The sequence below is a fragment of the Hemiscyllium ocellatum genome, chromosome 5 (assembly GCF_020745735.1).
Source record: "Hemiscyllium ocellatum isolate sHemOce1 chromosome 5, sHemOce1.pat.X.cur, whole genome shotgun sequence".
Lineage (NCBI taxonomy): Eukaryota > Metazoa > Chordata > Chondrichthyes > Orectolobiformes > Hemiscylliidae > Hemiscyllium > Hemiscyllium ocellatum.
In genome coordinates, this window is record NC_083405.1 from 80,255,730 (window position 1) to 80,277,002 (window position 21,273).

The 21,273-nt window shown below is 39.0% G+C and overlaps 1 protein-coding gene across 2 annotated transcripts in view; it reads left to right on the plus strand.

Moving 5' to 3' along the window:
* Positions 1 to 21,273, plus strand: part of kat2b (K(lysine) acetyltransferase 2B) — a 100,222-nt gene that overhangs the window by 28,233 nt on the left and 50,716 nt on the right. For both annotated transcript variants that reach the window (XM_060824904.1, XM_060824903.1), the window contains exons 6-13: positions 9,926 to 10,117; positions 12,701 to 12,804; positions 13,051 to 13,179; positions 14,522 to 14,658; positions 16,186 to 16,394; positions 17,723 to 17,849; positions 18,964 to 19,074; positions 21,083 to 21,226. In XM_060824904.1, the coding sequence (XP_060680887.1) occupies positions 9,926 to 10,117; positions 12,701 to 12,804; positions 13,051 to 13,179; positions 14,522 to 14,658; positions 16,186 to 16,394; positions 17,723 to 17,849; positions 18,964 to 19,074; positions 21,083 to 21,226 (1,153 nt within the window). The remainder of the gene's footprint in view (positions 1 to 9,925; positions 10,118 to 12,700; positions 12,805 to 13,050; positions 13,180 to 14,521; positions 14,659 to 16,185; positions 16,395 to 17,722; positions 17,850 to 18,963; positions 19,075 to 21,082; positions 21,227 to 21,273) is intronic.

Here is a 21,273-nt window from a genome sequence, read left to right on the forward strand (position 1 = left end):
ATAAGCTAAAACTGCAGACCTCCATGCTGCAACCAAATATTCAAATGCTTTCCTACAAAAAGTAGTTACAACAAAGTCATTAAAAGGTTGGTTAATTTTAGAATTAACATTTTTTTTAAGTTAGTTAGTACATAGTAGTTATATTTTTACAAAATAATGTGAATCTTGAAGAATATATAATTGGGATGCGGCCTTATTAGATTACAACTAACATAATGCGGCCTTCCAACATGAAAAAGTTCCCCATCTGTGGCTTAGAAGGTATTATTTGGAACCTTGGGTTCAAAAGTTCAGATTTTATTTTAGCTTTCAGTTCTGTGACTTGTGCTTAATGACTAGATAAGCTATCTGGTGAGATAGTTGTTAAAGTATTTATTGTTAAGTTTTCATGGCCCAGAGAAAGAGAGGCCAAAGGTCAGTACCAGATTAACTTCAGAAAAAACATCTAAACCAGTAGATGTGCTGTTTAGTTGCCGCAAAGTAATAAAAATAACTGGGAAACGATTCAATCCTTAAAATCAGTGAGAGATGTCAGTGAGTTATCCTTTGCTTCTGTATTTTGGGAGAGACAGAAAGAATCACCCCCATGAATATTCAGAAATCCACTAAAATATTTTCAAAATTAGAGTGAAGATAGGAGTGATACTTTACTAGGATTAAGTGTCTGTCAAGGGGAGAACTTTTCAGTTTGGGAATATTTGTGGAGCATCATAACCACCATTCATAACTGGATGTGATGTGATTGCAGAGCTTGGATCTGACCTGTTATATGTGGAATCACTTTACTCACCATTTTGCTTGCTGCATATGGTGTTTAGTGCAGAAGTAGTCCTGTGCTGTAGCTTCTCCAGGTTAATGCCTCAGTTTTAGATCTACCCAGTGCTGCTTCTAGTCCTCTGGCTTGATGGTAATGGTAGAGTGGGGAAAATGCCATGCCTTGATCATGTATATTGACAGCCTTTAGTGAATATGAACAGCGACTGACTGAATTGTAATAACAAAACTTATGGTCTATTAAACATGTTTTACTTTGCGATCTAACTTGTCCACCTGATTAAAATCCACCTGAATCATAAGAATTTACATTTTATTTATGACTGTAAGCAGAACTTTTTTGTTGTTATACTTTTGCTTTTTTTTTTATTAATTACTCAGATATAAGTATTGGGGAATGATCTCAGCAAGTTTGTGTATGACACTAGCATATGTGCAAATGATACGATTGTAAAGAATGGCTTGGCTACAGAACATTAATCCCAATATTTTGGGGAATAAACCCCAATAGAAAACAAACATAAAATCAGTAATGCAAGACTGGAATTTAGATTTGATTATTGCTCGCTCTGTGAAGCCATGAAGTTATAGCCAAAACGTTCCAGGGTGTATTTGAAGTACAGTTCATTAAAAAGACTTGTATTTATACAAGTCCCTGTTTAGGTTTCAAATAGTGGACTCATGAGTAGGGATTTGGAGAAATGGATAGGGCATGGAGTAGTACCTCTTGATTAACTCCCATGAGAATTTGATAGTAACTAGATTTGACACCAAATGACTTTGCATGAACTTTTGAGGACACTCAGAAGTATTAATCAGTTGTGGGTTAGAGGTATTCCAGTGTCAAGGAGTTCTTGTCTGTTAAATGTTAAACATCCTGAGATACATTGATTGCCATTGATTGTAATTAAATTTGTTCTTTTTGCACCAATAGCTTTCTGTAAGATTGCCGACTCAATTGAGAGACATCCTTCTATGACTGAGAGGTAGAAGGCTAAACTATGCAGATTGACTGCTAAAACCCATGGTATCAGACATAAACAGACTCCTCTGTGCTTTAAATAAAAGCAAGGATGCTGGAAATCTGAAACAAAACACAGAAAATGCTGGAGGAACTGAGCAAGTCTGGCAGCATATGTGCAGAGAGAAATGGAGTTAACATTTCAAGTCTGATTTGACTTGTCTAAACATGACTAATACAAACATAAGTTAAATAAATATTCAGGTGCATGAAAGTTTTTGAAAGGACAGGCAGGAAGCAAAGCAGGTGGAGTAACATTGTTAGAATAGGATGGATTAAATACCATGGAAAGCAATGCATATAGGTGGATGTAAGAAATAACAAGGGGAAGGCGACTTTGGTAAGAATAGTCTCCAGAATTCCTAACAGTAACTATTCAGTAGGACAGAGAATAAATCAGGAGATAATGAGGGATAGAAAAAATAGTACATTAACTATGGGTGACTTTAATTTTCAGGTAGATTGGGATTTTCAGATTGGCAGAATAGCCACAAGAAAGAATTCAAAGTATGTATTTGGGACAATTTCCTAGAATAATATGTTGGGAATGCAACCAGGGATTAAATTATTTTGGATCTGGTGATATTTAATGAGGAAAGATTAATGAATGATGTCAAAGTAAAAGATCACTAAGGAAATATGACCATAATATGGTAGAATTTAGCATTCAGTTTGAGAGAGAGGAATGTGAATCAGGAACAGCTGTGCTAAACCTAAGTAAGGATAAGCCAAAGGAACGCAGGCAAAGCTGGCTAGAGTGGAATGGGAAGGAGTTTAGCAGTGAAGGTGGTTGAGGAAAAATGGGAGGCATTAAAGAAAACATTTCATGGCTAATAGCAAAGATATATTCCAGTGAGAAAGAAGAATTCAAGTAAGGGGATAAGCCAATCATGGTTAACGAGGGAAGTTGAGGATAGTATCAAACTGAAAGAAAAATCATACAATGTGGCAAAGCTTAGGTGTAGGCATAGAAAAAGGTGCACCACCATTCACTACAATTATGGCTGATCATGCAATTTCAGTATCCCATTCCCCCTTCTCCTTATACCCCTTGATCTCTTTAGCTGCAAGGGCCATATCCACCTCCACCTTGAATATACCTAACAGACTGGTCTCAACAGCTTGCTGTGGGAGAGAATTCCACAGGTTCACAAGTCTCTTGAGTGAAGAAAGTCTTCCTCATCTCAGTCCTGAATGGCTCACTGCTTATTCTTAGACTGCGACCCCCTTGTTAGTCATAGAGTCAGAGAGATGTACAGCACGGAAACAGACCCTTCGGTGCATGCCAACCAGATATTCTAACCTAATCTAGTCCCATTTGCCAGCACTTGGCCCATATCCCTGTAAAGCCTTCCTATTCATATACCCATCCAGATGCCTGTTAAATGTTGTAATTGTACCAGCGTTCACCACTTCCTCTGGTAGCTCATTCCATACACGCACCACCCTCTGCGTGAAACATTTGCCCCTTAGGTCCCTTTTATATCTTTCTCCTCTCACCCTAAACATATGCCCTCTAGTTCTGAATAAGGTCACCACACATCCTCCGATGCTCCAGGGAAAACAGCCCCAGCCAATTCACATCTCCCTATAGCTCAAATCCTCCAGCCTTGCAACATTCTTGTAAACTGTTTCTGAACCCTTGAAAGTTTCCCAACATCCTTCCAATAAGAAGGAGACCAGAATTGCACACCATATTCCAAAAGTGGCCTAACTAGTGTCCTGTACAGCCGCAACATGACCTCCCAACTCCTATATTCAATGCACTGACCAGTAAAGGAAAGCATACCAAATGCCTTCTTCAGTATCCTATCTACCTGCAACTCTACTTTCAAGAATCTATGAATCTCCATGCCACATGTTGTAGATTGATCTACAATGCCCTTAGGAAGGGAATTCCAGGATTTTGTCCCAGTGACACTGAGCCATAGAGTCATAGAGATGTACAGCATGGAAACAGACCCTTTGATCCAACCCATCCATGCCAACCAGATATCCCAACCCAATCTAGTCCCACCTGCCAGCACCTAGCCCATATCCCTCCAAACCCTTCCTATTCATATACCCATCCAAATGCCTTTTATGGCAGTTCATTCCATGCACGTACCACCCTCTGTGTGAAAAAGTTGTCCCTTAGGTCTCTTTTATCTTTCATCTCTCACCCTAAACCTATGCTCTCTAGTTCTGTACTCCCCGATCCCAAGGAAAAGACTTTTGTCTATTTACCCTATCCATGCCCCTCATAATTTTGCAAACCTCTATAAGGTCAACCCTCAGCCTCCGACGCTCCAGGGAAAACAGCCCCAGCCTGTTCAGCCTCTCCCAAAGCTCAAATCCTCCAACCCTGGCAACATCCTTGTAAATCTTTTCTGAACCCTTTCATGTTTCACAACATCTTTATGATAGGAAGGAGGCCAGAATTGCATGCAATATTCCAACAGTGGCCTAAACAATGTCCTGTTTAGCCAGAACATGACCTCCCAACTCCTGTACTCAATACTCTGACCAATAAAAGAAAGTATACCAAATGCCTTCTTCATATCCTATCTAACTGCGACTCCACTTTCAAGGAGCTATGAGCCTGCACTCCAAGGTCTCTTTGTTCAGCAACACTCCCTAGGACCTTACCATTAACTGAACAAAGAGACCTTGGAGTGGAGATTCATAAATTCTTGAAAGTAGAGTTGCAGGTAGATAGGATACTGAAGAAGGCATTTAGTATGCTTTCCTTTACTGGTCAGTGCATTGAATATAGGAGTTGGGAGGTCATGTTGTGGCTATACAGGACATTAGTTAGGCAACTTCTGGAATATTGTGTGCAATTCTGGTCTCCTTCTTATTGGAAGGATGTTATGAAACTTGAAAGGGTTCAGAAGAGCCAGTTCTGTATCACATGGCTAGTTCTTCCTGAGATGTAACCTTGCTAACCAGTCTCCCATGAGGAATCTTGTCAAATGCCTTAGTGAAGTCTCTATGGATCACGTTTACTACTCTGTTCTCATCAATCCTCTTTGCTCTTTCCTCAAAAAACTCAGTTAATTTCATGATTTTCCACACACAAAGCCATATTGACTTTCCTTCATTGGTCCTTGCCCTTCCAAATGCATGTAAATCCTGTCCCCCAGGATTCCATCCAACAACTTGCCCACCACTGTTGTCAGGCTCACTGGTCCATCGTTCCCTGTCTTTTCCTTATCACCTTTGTTAAATAGTGACACCACGGTAACCAACCTCCAGTTTTCCAGCACCTCACCTGTGATTATTGATGATACAAATATCTTAGCAAGGGGCCCAGCACTTCTCCAGCTTCCCACAGAGTTCTAGGATACACCTGATCAGATCCTGGAGATTTATCCACTTTTATGCATTTCAAAACGTCCAACACTCCTCTGTAATATGGACATTTTTCAAGATGTCACCATCTATTTCTCATATTCCATATCTCTCCATGTTCTTCTCCTCAATGAACGCTGATGCAAAATACTTGTTTAGTATCTCTCCCATCTCCAGCGGCTTCACACATAGGCTTCTGGACTTTGGCAACACTGGAGACATTCTTCCCACTTCTATCCTGTCTATACCATCAGAATTTTATATTCCCTCTCACTCTTCTAAATTCCAGTAAATATAAACTCAGTCAGTCTAATCTTTCCTCATATGTCAGAGCTGCCATCTTGGGAATCGTCATTGGACTCTCTTAATAACAAGAATGACCAAACCTGCACTCAATACTCAAGGTGTGGCCTCACCAAGGCCCTGTATAACTGCAGCAAGACGTCCTTACTCTGATGCGCAAATTCTCTCGCTATGCAGGAGCGCATGCCATTAGCTTTCCTACTTGCCTGCTGCACCACCATGACACCCTGGTCTCATTACACCTCACCTTTTCCTAAACTTAAGCACAGAGGGTTGGTGGCAGTTAACCTACCCAAAGCTTCTCAATCCTATCATCATATTGTGATCGAATAAAATGCTTCTTTTATGTCAACGGCAGCCACTCCCTTCTCATCTGTGGGGTTCAGTTCTTTTTGTCCATGTTTAAACAAGACTATAAGGTGATCAAGAACTGAGTGGCTCTACTGAACTCAAGCTGAGCATCTTTGAGTAGACTGTTGCTGAGCAAGTACCATTTGATAGCTCCTTTTTCCAACTCTAGTGGTAGTTTGGCAAACCTCATCCCCTGGATCAAAATACATTTGGTTGCAGTGTTGAAGTTAAACTGTTGTGCCTTAGGGAATGAATGTGAGTATTAGCACAGCCCCACGCGTCTTCCATGCACAGTGAAACAGCCAACCAACTCAAGACTGCTGCCATTGAGGTTTACAAGAACATGTATCATATAATATCACCAAGCAAAAATGAACAATGGGTAATTGCATACTATGTTCAGCTGTATTTGCCTACATATAACCAAGTATTTGAAGTGCTGTTTCAGCATGCACATAGATTACAAGATGATTGCTCTTATCTGTAGGACGTATTATTATACCTTTTATTATACCCATTTTTGCACAGCTAGTGTCTGAAAGACTACAAAGTTTCCAACAGCTAGGATCCACTCTGAAATTCGATGTTATGAAATGACAAATTCTGCAACAATCGCTGAAAAGCAAGTCTTGCATAATAGTGTTCTGGTTTCAAATGAGGAGAACACTGAGGTTGGCATCTTTTCCTATTTGCTTATAGAATTGTATTGAAATAGAGATTGGAAAGACCTCATGGTTGCAACCTGCAAATTTTGAACATTTAGCAATCTAGCCACTCCATAAATGTCTTGGTCCTATCATGCTGTTACCAGTTTCTGTAGTGAAGGAGATGAACTGGCTCATGCAAACAAAAGAATTTGATTAATTCCTGTACACATTTACATAACAAGGATGGCTGTTTGGTTTGTAACATTGTCTGCATCGTGAGTATAGAATCATCTCTTACTATGAAAGCTAAGATCTGTGAAGGAGCTTGACTGCAGATATGGTTGGAGCATGTAACATAAGTCGGTCGTGATGTTATCCATAATTCTCTTGCACAGATGGAGTTCTATCCATCTCTGCTCATAGATTGTAATATGGGGCTAGCAATGGTTCAATGGCATATGTTTATTGCTCCCCTTTGTATTTCTCTGGATAAAGAAGAAATCCTGTGGGGGAAGACATTTTGGGATGGTTGAAATTTTTGAAGAAAAATGACAATGTACACAACAATTTAGAATTTTGAAATCTTGAAAAAAGCTGTATGAAGGGTGATCTTACAAAGTTTTCATGATAGACCAAGGATTGGAAAAGAAAAATTTAAATTATTGGTTTCAATTAAATTGTGAGCTTGTGATACAAATTGAATCTAATAAAACATAAATTCAGGGTTGATATCACAAATTTATTCTGCAAGTAAAGACTGATAATTCTGTGGTTTGGTGTAGCCAAGCCAAAAGCCTAAAATCTCAAAAACAACAATTCGGCCTGAATCTTATTTTTATTTTGACTAAGTCTGAGTTGTACATGTTTTTCAAGACTTTGTCAAATGTAGGGTCAAGAAAGATTTCTCAACGTATCTTACTAAGCTTGCCTTATTAATTGCTGATCATGCCCCATGGAGTCTTTCACAAGTGATTTCTGCACAATCTACCCCTTGCCACGTTCCATTTCAGAAAACTTGCCATCAGTGGTTATCCTCGTGCTTACCAGCATCGCTTGTGCCCATGTCATTTTTAAAAGCGTGCAGTAACCTGAGGCTGTGATCCAGGTTAAAGAAGTCTGGAGGAATGCCCAAAGGTGTAGGAAGGAAATCAATGACTACTCCACCAGGATGTTTCACATTTTTCTCTCCTGATTCCTCACATTCTACAGTACAAACTTCCCACCATGCCTCGTGCTCCACCACACTCACAATTACCTACATCTTCCCCACTTGCTGTCAACCACCCCAATCCTTGGCACCACTAATCCTGCATTCCCTCTGCATTACCTATTCAGTCACACACCCATCTGCAGCAACAGTTGTCATCCCCCCCACTCACTTTCACATAAAGCATAACTCTTTCATTCCGCAAGAAAAAGAGCCCACAATGGTGCAGAAAGAGTCAAATTGGGTGTGCTGCCTGTCATTTGGCTTCTCACCCCTTTTGAGAACAGGATCTTGACTTTGACTGCCCTGAGCAGGAGCTGAACTGTATCTGATGCTTCATTTGACTTACTGAGTGAAGGCTATCCTCCTTGACTTGACAGGCCAGCTGACAACAATGACAAGCTCCTTGGCTTTGTGTCTGCATCAAATGACTTGGGAAAACAGGGATTCTCCTGCACATCTTTCCACCTCATTTACTGCATCCGTTGTTCTCAATGTGGTCTCCTCTATATCGGGGAGACAGGATGCCAACTTGTGGAGAGATTTAGGGAACATCTCTGGTCCGCACGCAACAAACAACCCCATCTCCTGTGGCCAACCACTTCAACATCCCCTCATACTCCCCCAACGACATGCAAATCCTGCCCCTCCACTGCCAAATCAAAGCCACCCACCACCTCATCTTCCGCCTCAGGACCCTGATTGTACACCCTCGGGACTACAACCACATGGCATCAACGTTGACTTCACCAGTTTCCAAATCTATCTACCCCCCACCTCATCCCAGATCCAACCCTCCAACTCTGCACCGCCCTCTTAACCTGACCTACCTGACCATCTTCCTTCCCACCCATCCGCTCCACCCTCCCCACTGACCTATCACAATTACTTCCTACCTGCATCCACCTATCACCATCACACCTACCTTTCCCTTAACCCCCCCCCCCCCATTTATTTCTCAGCCCCCTTCTTCCTCCACATTCCTAATGAAGGGTTTAATACCAGATACATCAACTCTCCTGCTCCTTGGGTGCTGTCTGATCCACTGTGCTTTTTCCAGTTTCAACTTTTGGCAAGACAGAAGTAATATGAGCTTCTGGTTGAGGGAGCAAAGTGCACAAAAACAAGGCAATGCAAAACAGGAATGTTGTGAGCTTTCAGGGAGCTTCAAAGTAAATGAGTACTATTATAGCGAACAGAGTCCAGAGATGCAGTCAAGCCCAGTACATGAATTGGATGCATGTCACTGATTGCAAAGTGTTTCCCATTGTACCATTACAATGATAGTTGGTGGTATAGTATTAAAGTGCAGAAACATACTGAAGTGGATCAGAGGTGTCCAATGAGGGTTCTTAGAGGCTGGCACATGTCCGTCATCTACGTCCATGGACACATAATGTGCATATTGCTGGTGTTCATAGACCACACCCTGAGAACTTGATGCCTAATGTCCAATGTAGAGGTCTTTGGAGTAAGGGGTGAGCTGAATCTGCTGGCTGCTCTATTGACTTTCTTATTAAGTTTCCTCAACTTGAGCTTGTTTAGTGAGATGGAAGGCTGAATACTAATGAGGCAAATTTAGCCATCAACAAGTGTTTAGCAAGCAATTATGACCATCATTTGACAGCTCAGTTCTGCTTAGACGAAATCCTGCCACTCTGCTTGTGAAAAGAATAAAAGATGATATGAGTTGCTGACATCAAGATAAGCCTTGTCGCCCGATGCATATCCCATATCGCTCAGACCCCTATAAGACATGGTCCTTAAATAATGAAAATGGGGGTTTTTTTTGGATTGATAAGTTACAATGTGCCAGGTGGTCTTCCTGAACCATCTCCCCCAAATTACCAGAGAAATTCGTAAACTTCAGAGTTAATGGTAGAATCAATGGTCCAGAAATGATCTTCCATCTAGAGTAAACAGGGAGATTCATTTTACATGGGTTGTATTTTGCTTTATGAAAGTAACTTTCTGCTTTGAATAAATTTCAAAGAATATATGACACAAAAATAGATAATTCAGCCCAACCATTCCACCTAGATTTCGGCCTCAGTCAAGTCATTTAAGCATCAGAAATGCCTAAAGAAAGTGGGCATCCAGAGTCATAGGTATGACTTATAAGTGAACCATATTGAATTCTAACACAGATTCAAATATATAACTGCTTTACCAAGAATGCCAATGCTTAGATCATATCATATTTTAAGTATTTGAACATGGAAAAATAAGACTTGTATTTCTATTACATACTTACTTGAACTCAAGTATAAATCTGTTAATTCTTTTCAGATGGTTGTGTTATTGTAATGTTCCTCAGTTCTGTGATAGTCTCCCACGACATGAAACCACCCAGGTTTTTGGCAGGACGTTGCTCCGCTCTGTTTTTACTGTCATGAGGCGCCAGTTACTGGAGAAATCCAGGCAGGAGAAAGATAAGCTACCATTAGAAAAACAAACATTGATCCTTACCCATTTTCCAAAGTAAGTATTTAAAACATCTACCCTCTAATGTGTTGAATGTTCTTCCATCATATTGTTTTATGTCATGTCTCTGTATGTGAATTAGAAAATAAATTAAAGTTCTTATTAAACATTTTGTTCCATTTAAATGATTGCATTAAGAAAAGCTATCATATCATCTTGGACACAAGGCAAGTCTTGGCATCACTAATTTAGATAGTTTGCAATTTTATAAACATAAAACAGAAAGAAAGAATTCCCATTTATAGAGCATAGAACTTGACCTTAGCTTGAGCCATGAGGTACTTCTGAAATGTAGTTATGGTAAAGTGAGTGGAAAAATGAAAGAGCATAGCCTTGACATTTCTGCACTCGGTAAGATTTAAATAAAACTTAATTTAAACATTGCTAAAGTCTTACAATCGTTGGTACTAGGTTGCAAGAAATCAGACTTGGGAATAGAACATCAATTTACACAGCATGAAAAGAGGGTGCTGATTTGCAGGGCCATCATCAACAGTAAAATTTTGATATCTGCAAGTTTACATATGAGAAAATGGCTAGGATGCTATTCATGAGGTTGCTAATAAAGTTGGGTCTTGTAGCATGTGAAACAATAAGAATCCCATATGTATATCACTCAGTGAACATTTCTTTTGGTAGATTATAGTAGTGACTCCATTGGCAGATTTCTCAACGAATAAATGGAGTAGAGGAAGGTAGTTTAATTGCTCCTATGGCACATTTTGTCAAAATGGTAAATTTGAGTACAGGATGACAGTTACTAAGCTAAGAAATTGTTTGACGCCTCTGTGGATTCAAATGATCACAAATGTGTTTTCTACACACTAGAAGTATGCAAAAGGTAGAAACTTAATAGTTATTCCATTGAGGACATGCTTCACAAATCCCATGGAGACACCACCTATTTATGTGAAATTAATGTTGAAACTGAACTGCACTGCACAATTGTGAAGCACATGAAATCATTGAAAATAGATTTCAATATGGATAACACATCTCCATTGAAGAGCCATAATGACAGTGCAATTTGTCCCCCAAATAAATTCTATATAGAACCATTGTTAAGCACAGCATGTATTTTGTTAATGTAGAGTCAAAAAATGTGGAGCTGGAAAAGCATAACCATTCAGGCAGCATTCGAAGAAAAGGATAGTCGATGTTTTGAGCTCTTCATCAGGAATGGTGGGGGGAGCGTAGTGGCTGGCAGGACCAAGGGGTCTAAGAGATATATGGGAGGGATGTGGCACTGGGGGGATAGTAGTTAGGAATGCAATAGGTAGATGAAGGTGGAGAGTGATGGTGATAGGTCGGAGGGGAGGATGGAACAGATAGATGGGAAAGAACTTGGACAGTAGGAGAAGTTCAAGAGGGCATTGCCAAGTCGGAGGGTTGGGTCTGGGATAAGGTATAGGGAGGGGAGATGAGGAAACTAGTGAAATCGACATTGATTCCATGTGGTTGGAGAGTCCTAAGGTGGAAGATGAGGTGTTCTTCCTCCAGGCATTGGGTAGTTAGGATTTGGCGGTGGAGGAGGCCCAGGACTTGCATGCTCGAAACATCGACTCTCCTGCTCCTCAGATGCCTGACCTGCTATGGTTTTCCAACTCCACACCTTTTGATTCTGATCTCCAGCATCTGCAATCCTCACTTTCTCCTTTTGATAATGTCGTCATGTTTATTGAGTTTGAATACTCCAGTCCCTTTTCTCAGGCTTACGTAAATGTTTATTAAATTTCACCTTAAGATCACGCAATCTTACTAGACATTTGCATTGCAGATGTAGATCTGTTAGTTTACTAGAAGTACTACAACATGCATGAACTGGACTTAATTTGGCAGGGAGGTAGGATTTGGGGCAGAGCTCATTTCTGCTGGACACATTTTAAACAGTGGGGTAGCTCATTTTAGACCACTCAAAGAGATAAGAACATGAAAGTAGAAGTCGCCATAATCGTAGACGGTGATAACTTCTTTCTCATTAGAGAGATGACTGGTGCTGAACTTAACCTAAGGGTTATCACACATCTGTTGAAAGGAGTGTTTGAGAAGGTAGAGCTTTCAAGGTGACTTTAGCCAGTACTGGAATTAAATCCATCCTGTTATGATATTAGAAGAGGGGTTGAGGATGGGATTTATGGGAGTTGCTGATAAAGAATGGGAATTGATCCAGAGAATATTGCATCTGGAAGTTATAAAGGCACATGGGTAGAGAGCATCATTCCAAAGATTTTAGATGATGCATATGCTTGGAAATGTGTTTAAACAATGAGGAGAATAGGAACAGTTTTCGGGAGGGGACAGACTGATGAAATGAATAGATAGATGCATGTCAATGAAATCTAGTGCAGAGAAGTGTGAAATAATACATTTTGATAGGGGAACAGGTAGGAGATGGTTTCATTAAATAGTTTGTACTATTTAAATGCAATACAGGAACAAAGAGACCCGAGTGATTCACTAACAACTATTTTTTAAAAGTTTGTTAAGATATTAGAAAATCATTAAGGTTATAAACATCTCCAAATAAAAAGTCACAACAGTTTGCACAAAATATAGTAATGCATTTTTTTAATATTATAGATTCCTTTCAATGTTAGAGGAAGAAGTGTATAGCCACAACTCTCCTATATGGGATTTAGACTTCATGGTGTCCTGTGGCAACATCCAACTAGGAGTACAACAAGGTCAGCGACGTTTCAATTCTGAAACAGAGTTGGGAACTTGATATAAAGTTTCCAAAAAGGGTATATTAAACTTTCAAAACACAGTTTTTTTTTCTTTTAGCACTGATTTTCCTACAGTGCTTTTTATAACTAATATGAATATATTACACAAGTACATTATAACACCTGAGCTAAAATTAATATATTCAATTGTTACATTATTTTGACTTATGTATGTTAGTTGTTAGTTGTAAAACTCTCCTGCAGTTCCTGGGATTCTGCCAAACACAAAATCATTTGGGTATGGATCGAGCCCAGCTTCTGATCAAACCAACATTGGAAGTTTGAGTCCTGTCTGGAGGAACAAAGCGGCTCTGAGCTCAGAGCAAATATTAGGTATGAGAGACTGTTAATTCTTAAAAATTGAGAGGTTATTGCAGAAGCTTGGAAAAAGCTTTGAATAGTACAGAACCTATTGACCCAAATCCTTCCTGGAAGCAAACTTTGAAATTTTGTATGAATCACTGTTGAACACCTTGTGACTATTATCCATTCAGACATTACTCAAAACAGTACTCCGCCAATAATTTATTGCATTTCATATTTAACTCATTAAAGCTATCTTCCTGTATAATTCAATTTTCTGCTTCAAAAAGGGATCAAACACAATCTTAGCGTATGTTACTGATAATGCATTTGTAGGCATAGCCAAATCATCACCTCACATTGCCATAAAGTTATAGAACTTGGGTTTGATCCCAAGTTAGAGTGCATATTTTGATGTGATACAATATTCCTTCTTTATATGCCAATACTTCATGTATTTGAAATGCACCTTATTTTCGAGGTATTTTTGTAAAGCTGGTTGTTTAACAATTTTGCAGGGGCTGTGTTTGATTTACCTGTAGCGTTTAGTTACCACGATCAGCTATGCTACTTTCAGAGGGATTGTTAGGAAATACCCACATTGGATCTACTGTTTTATGCCTCCCAGAAGTCAGCACTAAAATGGCATCATGCTGCTTTAGGAGCAGGTCACCACCAGCCATTTTAGATGTTAGAGAGGAAATTGATATTTGTGCCACCACAAGGAAGATTGCAGTGTTCACCACTTTGGTTAGTTGGGTTGCTCTTTCAACTTTTCCAACGTTGGTTGACCACTCCTTCATATCAGTCATCAATCCTAGAGATTTGACAAAATTATGAGGGGCATGGATATGATAAATAGACAAAGTCTTTTCTCTGTGGTCGGTGAGTCCAGAACTAGAGGGCATAGGTTTAGGGTGAGAGGGGAAAGATGTAAAAGAGACCTAAGGGGCAACTTTTTCACGCAGACGGTGGTACGTGTATGGAGTGAGCTGTCAGAGGATGTGGTGGAAGCTGGTACAGTTACAACATTTAAGAGGCATTTGGATCGGTATATGAATAGGAAGGGTTTGGAGGGATATGGGCCGGGTGCTGGCAGGTGGGACTAGATTGAGTTGGGATAGCTGGTCAGCATGGACAGGTTGGACTTTCTTTCCTGATTCTAACCTTTCCCATTTCTATAGGCTGGAAACAAGTGCCATTACATGAACCACTGGGTTTCAGTATTCAGCCTTCTAGTTGTGTCATGATAGTCTGGTCATTTGTTACCTGAATTAAATTTACTTTGTCAATTTTTTTTTCGTTTCAAAATGTTAAAAGGCCTATCATTGAGCTAGACGGAATTTGTGATAGAATTGTTATGTTTCAATAGGAGAGAAAAGAAAACCTACAGAACCACTTACTATGGAAGATGCCAAGAGACAAAGAGTTTTGGGAGATATCCCAATGGAGTTAGTGAATGAAGTAATGTCAACTATCACAGATACAGCTGCTATGTTGGGTCCAGAGGTAAGTATTCCACATGTTATTTTCTATTGAAGTTTACTTGCCAGGAAACACATTGAGCAAAGTTCAGTTTTGTTACTGGAAGTTATTTTCTTATGTCAGTTTTAAATAAAGGAATCCATTATCCCTTTATCTGTCTTCCTCTTCCTTCATTTTCGCTCCCCCACCAAAAACCTTAGTTGTCAAGGTTTTGACGAATATGAGATTTCAACATAAAAGTGAAAGGTTTATATTTCTGTGTGTAGCTTTATTACAATGCAGTTGAGAAGTATTCTGTAATGCCAAACTAAAGTTCCTCATTTTGCTTTTAATGTTTGAGTGAAAGTGAATAAATTGATTTCCGTGTGTTAAGAATTAACCTAATAGCTTATTAAGAAGCATTTATTCAAAATTGGTTACTTGTCAAAATTTGTAAACCTTTGAAGCACAATTTCTACATTATATTTTATCAAAAGTAGGTAAGTTAAATAAGAATTAAGTCTTAAGTTGAAGATAACATGAATACATTATCTATAACATTTAAGTTCCTGATTTAGTTATAACTTCCTCCTTATTCAACATTTGATATTTTGAAATGATGTTTCACTATTTTGCACTTCTTGCATGCAGAAAAGGTTGAGTCATAGAGATGTACAGCATGGAAACAGACCCTTCAGTCCAACAGGTCCATGCCGACCAGCTATCCCAACTCAATCTAGTCCCACCTGCCAGCACCCGGCCCATATCCCTCCAAACCCTTCCTATTCATATACCCATCCAACTGCCTAATGTTGTAATTGTACCAGCCTCCACCACATCCTCTGGCAGCTCATTTCATACATGTACCACCCTCTGCGTGAAAATGTTGCCCCTTAGGTCTCTTTTATATCTTTCCCCTCTCACCCTAAACCTATGCCCTCTAGTTCTGGACTCCCCAACCCCAGGGAAAAGACTTTGTCTATTTATCCTATCCATGCCCCTCATAATTTTGTAAACCTCTATAGGATCACCCTCAGCCTCCGACGCTCCAGGGAAAACAGCCCCAGCCTGTTCAGCCTCTCCCTATAGCTCAAATCCTCCAACCCTGGCAACATCCTTGTAAATCTTTTCTGAACCCTTTCAAGTTTCACAATGTCTGTCTGATAGGAAGGAGACCAGAATTGCACGCAATATTCCAACAGTGGCCTAACCAATGTCCTGTTCAGCCGCAACATGACCTCCCAACTTGTGTACTCAATACTCTGACCAATAAAGGAAAGTATACCAAACGCCTTCTTCACTATCCTATCTATCTGCGACTCCACTTTCAAGGAGCTATGAACCTGCACTCCAAGGTCTCTTTGTTCAGCAACTCTCCCTAGGACCTTACCACGAAGTGTATAAGTCCTACTAAGATTTGTTTTCCCAAAATGCAGCACCTCGCATTTATCTGAATTAAACTCCATCTGCCACTTCTCAATCTGTGTTGCCCAGGTATTCATGATATTAATTGCAATTTGATTAAAGTATAAAGATGCAATTGAAAAATGTTGTTATCTTGTTCATTACAAGACTAGCTTACTATCAGCACACGCAGCCAGAGATGAAGCAGCAAGGCTTGAAGAAAGAAGGGGTGTAATCGAGTTCCACGTTGTGGGAAACTCACTCAGCCAAAAACCAAACAAGAAAATGATGATGTGGTTAGTTGGATTACAGAATGTTTTCTCCCATCAATTACCCAGAATGCCCAAGGAATACATCACTCGGCTTGTTTTTGATCCGTGAGTACATGGCTTGTGACTGCTGCTAATGTAAAAGTAGTATCTCAATTTGGTTAATCTCTCGTATTGGTTTGTTAATTGAACTGAAAAACATTTGCTTATCATGTGATAAGGCTCAAACCTTTAACCTTAATGAGGAATAAATTAATCTTGTGTGATAGCACATATTGGATGACAGGGAATGTTAATCCATTTTACACCTAAATTTCTTTTCCATTGATAGCCAAGATCCATATCATTCCATTATCCAACTTTTGTTTATTTTTTAAGAATTGCTGTATTTTACTTAATGATGATAGTAATACATTCAGTCACATAGAGTTTGTTGACTTTAATTAGCTTTGAAGGTTGAGTGGATCCTATTTTAGTCTCTAACTTATTCTGTTGTAACATACTCGGTTACCAGCATACAGCATGATTCAGCACAGAAGTTAACTTTTCAGATCCAATTTCATAGATCAAGAGATCATAGGCATCTCTGTGAACTCTTTCAGAGCTGCTTCGTGATAACCTGTATAGTGAGGTTTGAATAAAAACAGAATTACAGAAATAACAGGAATACAATGAACCAAAAATAATTTAACATTAATGCCTGATTTGTAGTAAAGTCAACAGTCTGAATGGTATGATGTGTTCATCCTTTTAATTAATGACGCTATTTGGAACAGAACTACAAAAAAAATTGGAAACTTCTATACTTCTATTTACTTTAGTTGAAAATGTACAATTTGCTTAAATCAGTGGCAAGGCCAGTTTGTCTGAACTTCAGCTAAGTTCACAAACAAAATAAGCATTCTAAACATTTCAGGAGCTCTTTATTGTGATAGGTACTCCTGAGTTTCAAATTAAATAAACTTATTTTGGGACAGCATACTTGATGGTTTGCCATCAAGTAACCCTGTTTGCACATGACCATTAAGACATAGGAGTGGAAGCAAGGCCATTTGGCCCATTGACTCCACTCTGCATTTAATCATGGCTGATGAACGCTTCAATTCCACTTACCCACACTGTCCCCATAGCCATTAATTCCTTGCAAGATCTAGAATTTATCAATCTCTGCCTTGAAGTCAGTCAATGCCCAGCATCCATCGCACACCGTGGCAATGAATTCCACAGGCCCACCACTCTCTGGCTGAAGAAAACATCACTGAAGGTAACACGTAATCTCCTTTGATCAGCGTCTCGACCTTCAGAGATTAATATCAGTGCACAAGAGCAATTTTTAAATCTCAATCATTTACCATGAGAAATATTTGCGAAGCTTAAATAGAGGCCCATGAAAAGATTAGTGAAGTTTGAAGTCATTTTGTTTAATTTTATCATAGTAAACACAAGACCCTTGCTTTGATCAAAGATGGCCGTGTGATTGGCGGTATTTGTTTCCGGATGTTTCCAACGCAAGGCTTTACAGAGATTGTGTTTTGTGCTGTAACCTCTAATGAACAAGTGAAGGTAAGCTTGAATTTAAAAGGTAATTAGTAACCTGTATTCATCATCATGTATTTATTTAAAATCTAATTACATTAAAGTTTAAGTTCATTATAAATTATGGAGGTGATAAATCCTGGAAGTTCCTTCCTAACAGCGCTGCAGAGACGCATATCACCCCCACATTGCAGCAGCTTAAGAAGGTGGCTCACAACCACCCTCCTGAGAGCAATCTGGAATGGGTAATTTATCTGGTGTATATGGTAGAAATGACAAATAAAAGCTCCTCTACTCTCTCTTCTCTATTTGTGTCAATTTCAGGAAGTTTCCTCCATGATCTCTAGAGAGTTATATCATGTAGTTCTCCACTGTTTATCTCATTACGTTTACCTCTGTGGTACCACACTATCATGTGCACAGCAGTGGTGAACTTTCTTGCCTCTGCCAGTAAGTTCTGAGATTCACACTGTCTGTGCCATGTTTAAAGCCTGGCTGTGCACCAGGTCAAGCATTGTCAGCCAGAAATAGCCCTTCACTGTACACGTAGTGGGAGGGAAATGAAAAAGGAACACTTCTGAGGGCACAATGGTGATAGGAGTGACAGTTCATTGGAAAAAAGTCACATTTGTACAAATATTGCCACTTTATCGCATCTCCTGTCTAAATCAACTGCATTTGTAATTGCAGCTACACAGGCTACCCATCGATGCCATATTGTGTTAGAATCCTTTCTGAAGGAGCTCTACTCTTTTCCACAATCTAATTAGTAATGTTAGTTGCTGAATCTAGTTTACTGTTGTTTATTAGCTTAGCAAACAACAACTAACTAACCACAGACTGAGATTTGAATTCAGTTTGTATGGCTAAGTTAAAAGCTAGTTTTATCCATTGAGCCACCTGTGAAGCTGCAAACAGACGCAAACAATTGATACACAGCAGAGTTGAATTTATGAATCACAATCTTCACTGTCAAACTCTGTTATACTGAAACACTTGAAAGATAAATTATGGGCATATTAAAGTATTTCTGTTAAGATTATTGAGGTGTGCTTCTGTAAATAAGCAGTGGTATAGTTTTATTTTGTTAATAAAACGTATTAATGGAGAGGTTACCAATGGTCAAATGCTTGTTCTTTAGGGCTATGGAACCCATCTAATGAATCATCTGAAAGAATATCACATCAAACATAACATTCTGAACTTTCTGACTTATGCAGATGAATATGCAATTGGCTACTTCAAAAAGCAGGTATGCCATTTAGGCTGTTGATTCTATGCTCTTCAAAGAGTTGTATATTACAAGGGAACAGTTCGCACATAGTTACTGATGAGAAATCTAAATGAAATGTTTTAACAAGATGTTCTTATTTTCATACAATGTAACAATTTACTCCTGGATCTTTTAGATTCACAGCACCATGAACAAAACTGCAGCTGCAGAAAGAAAAATATTGGGAATGTTACTGTCCCAATCCCACACATTTTTTTTTATCTGCCGTTGTATTTCCTGGGCTTTTAAAGATAGTAAAAAGGTGGGATCTTTATGGTTGCATGCAGAATTGTTATAGTGAGTCTAGGAGAAATAGATATGATCCCTGACAATCCACAGGAATATTGTAGGCTGCTGCCAGTGTAGGCTTTCCAGAACAGTGATCATTTGCTTTCCCACACATGCTCCACCTCCCATCACTCCCTAAGCCCCCACCTCACCCCATGTCCATTACCCATAGCACCTACATCAGTTTTTTGCAGTCATTACTGAGACGTGTCAACACCCAGTACAACGGCTTGTGGTCCACTTCACATGATAGTACACCAGCCTGAAGCAAGTCAGCTGCAGCAGGGCATTTAATTTACCAGTGGCATATTAATGTAGTCTACCTCTGATACTTTGGATCTCCTGCTGGCAAGAACAACTGGTCGAACTGCAGTCTGCACATTCCAATGCCCGAAGTTACTGTCCATTCCTTGCTCTCACATTTTAATTTCCATACTTCAGGAGAAAATGATTTGTCATAACACATCTACACTAAAATTTCCTTAAACAATGGGGAAAAACTAAAAAAAGTGTTATTTAAAAATTTTTGGTATTTTCCACAGTTGTCCAGATATTCTGGCTATTGAACAGGACCCCTCGGGAAGTTCATACCTGGGAATCTTAAAGTACAAGAAAATATTCAGTGTATTCAGTTCACTTAAGAAATTCAGGGATATTGATGTATTTAGTGCAAAAGAAAGTTTAAGCATAACTGTCTCACTTCTAAAAAAGAATCATTAATGAGATGTGGTCATCATTAGACTCCTAATTTCAGATTTTTATTGAATTCGAATTCCACCATCTGCCACGGTGAGATTCAAACTGGGTCCCCAGGCATTAGCTGACATTCTGGATTAACATATCACTAGGCCATTGCCTCCTCTGCCTAATCAAGAATAATAGCTTTCTTGTTCTCTACGTATCATTATCAAGTTTACAATGTCTTAGACATGTAAATATTGTAAGTTCACTATCTTTATAATGAAGTGAAAATTACGTTCCAATTTCAAGGAATAATTTTTCTAAATTGACTGATTGCATTATGCTGCAAACTAATTGGATTGTTCACAATTTATATTCCAGTATACCTAAAGGTAGCCACTGTAATAGAGTTTAACTGCACTTGCAAATACCAGTAAGACTTACTATCTCTCAAAGTTTGTAGATTTTGCCACTTGAAAAAATGTTTAAATCGAAGCTATTTAATTAAATAACTGGACTTAAAATTCCAACCAATTTAATTATGGTACAAATCTGAGACATTATTACTTCCCGTTAAGTTATTATATAGTGCACCAATTTTGTCGACAAGGCCAGAAAAGTCTTATTTGGGGGTAGCTGTCACCAATGAGCATTGAACAATAACCACCATTTAAGATCTTTCTGCCAAAGTACAATGAGGAGCCATTCAGTTATCTGACCCTCTCAGTGCCTCAACTGTATGTAAATACTGTCCTGTACAAGTAAGGAATGCCTTGGGTTTTTTGCAATTACAGGGAATGCCAAATTCCAATGTTGTTTGGTCTTCGTGTGCAAAGACTACAGAGTTGTTTCAGTAACTGTGTATGAACATAAAGTTTATTTTTGTGTATAAAGTTTATTTTTGCAAATAAAAAAATCTCAGAAAAGTTTTAATTTACTACAAAGTAATTGTCAACATATTGTCTTTGAGCAGTTTGACATTTATTTTGTAGTTTTCTGATATTTTGTATTATTTCAGGGATTCTCTAAGGATATAAAAGTTCCAAAAGTCAAATATGTTGGTTACATTAAAGACTACGAAGGAGCCACTCTGATGGGCTGTGAATTGAATCCAAGGATCCCGTACACCGAGTTCTCAGTGATCATAAAGAAACAGAAAGAGGTACTGCGTGCCTATTTTTGCTGATATTTTACTTCTGATCAGTTAGT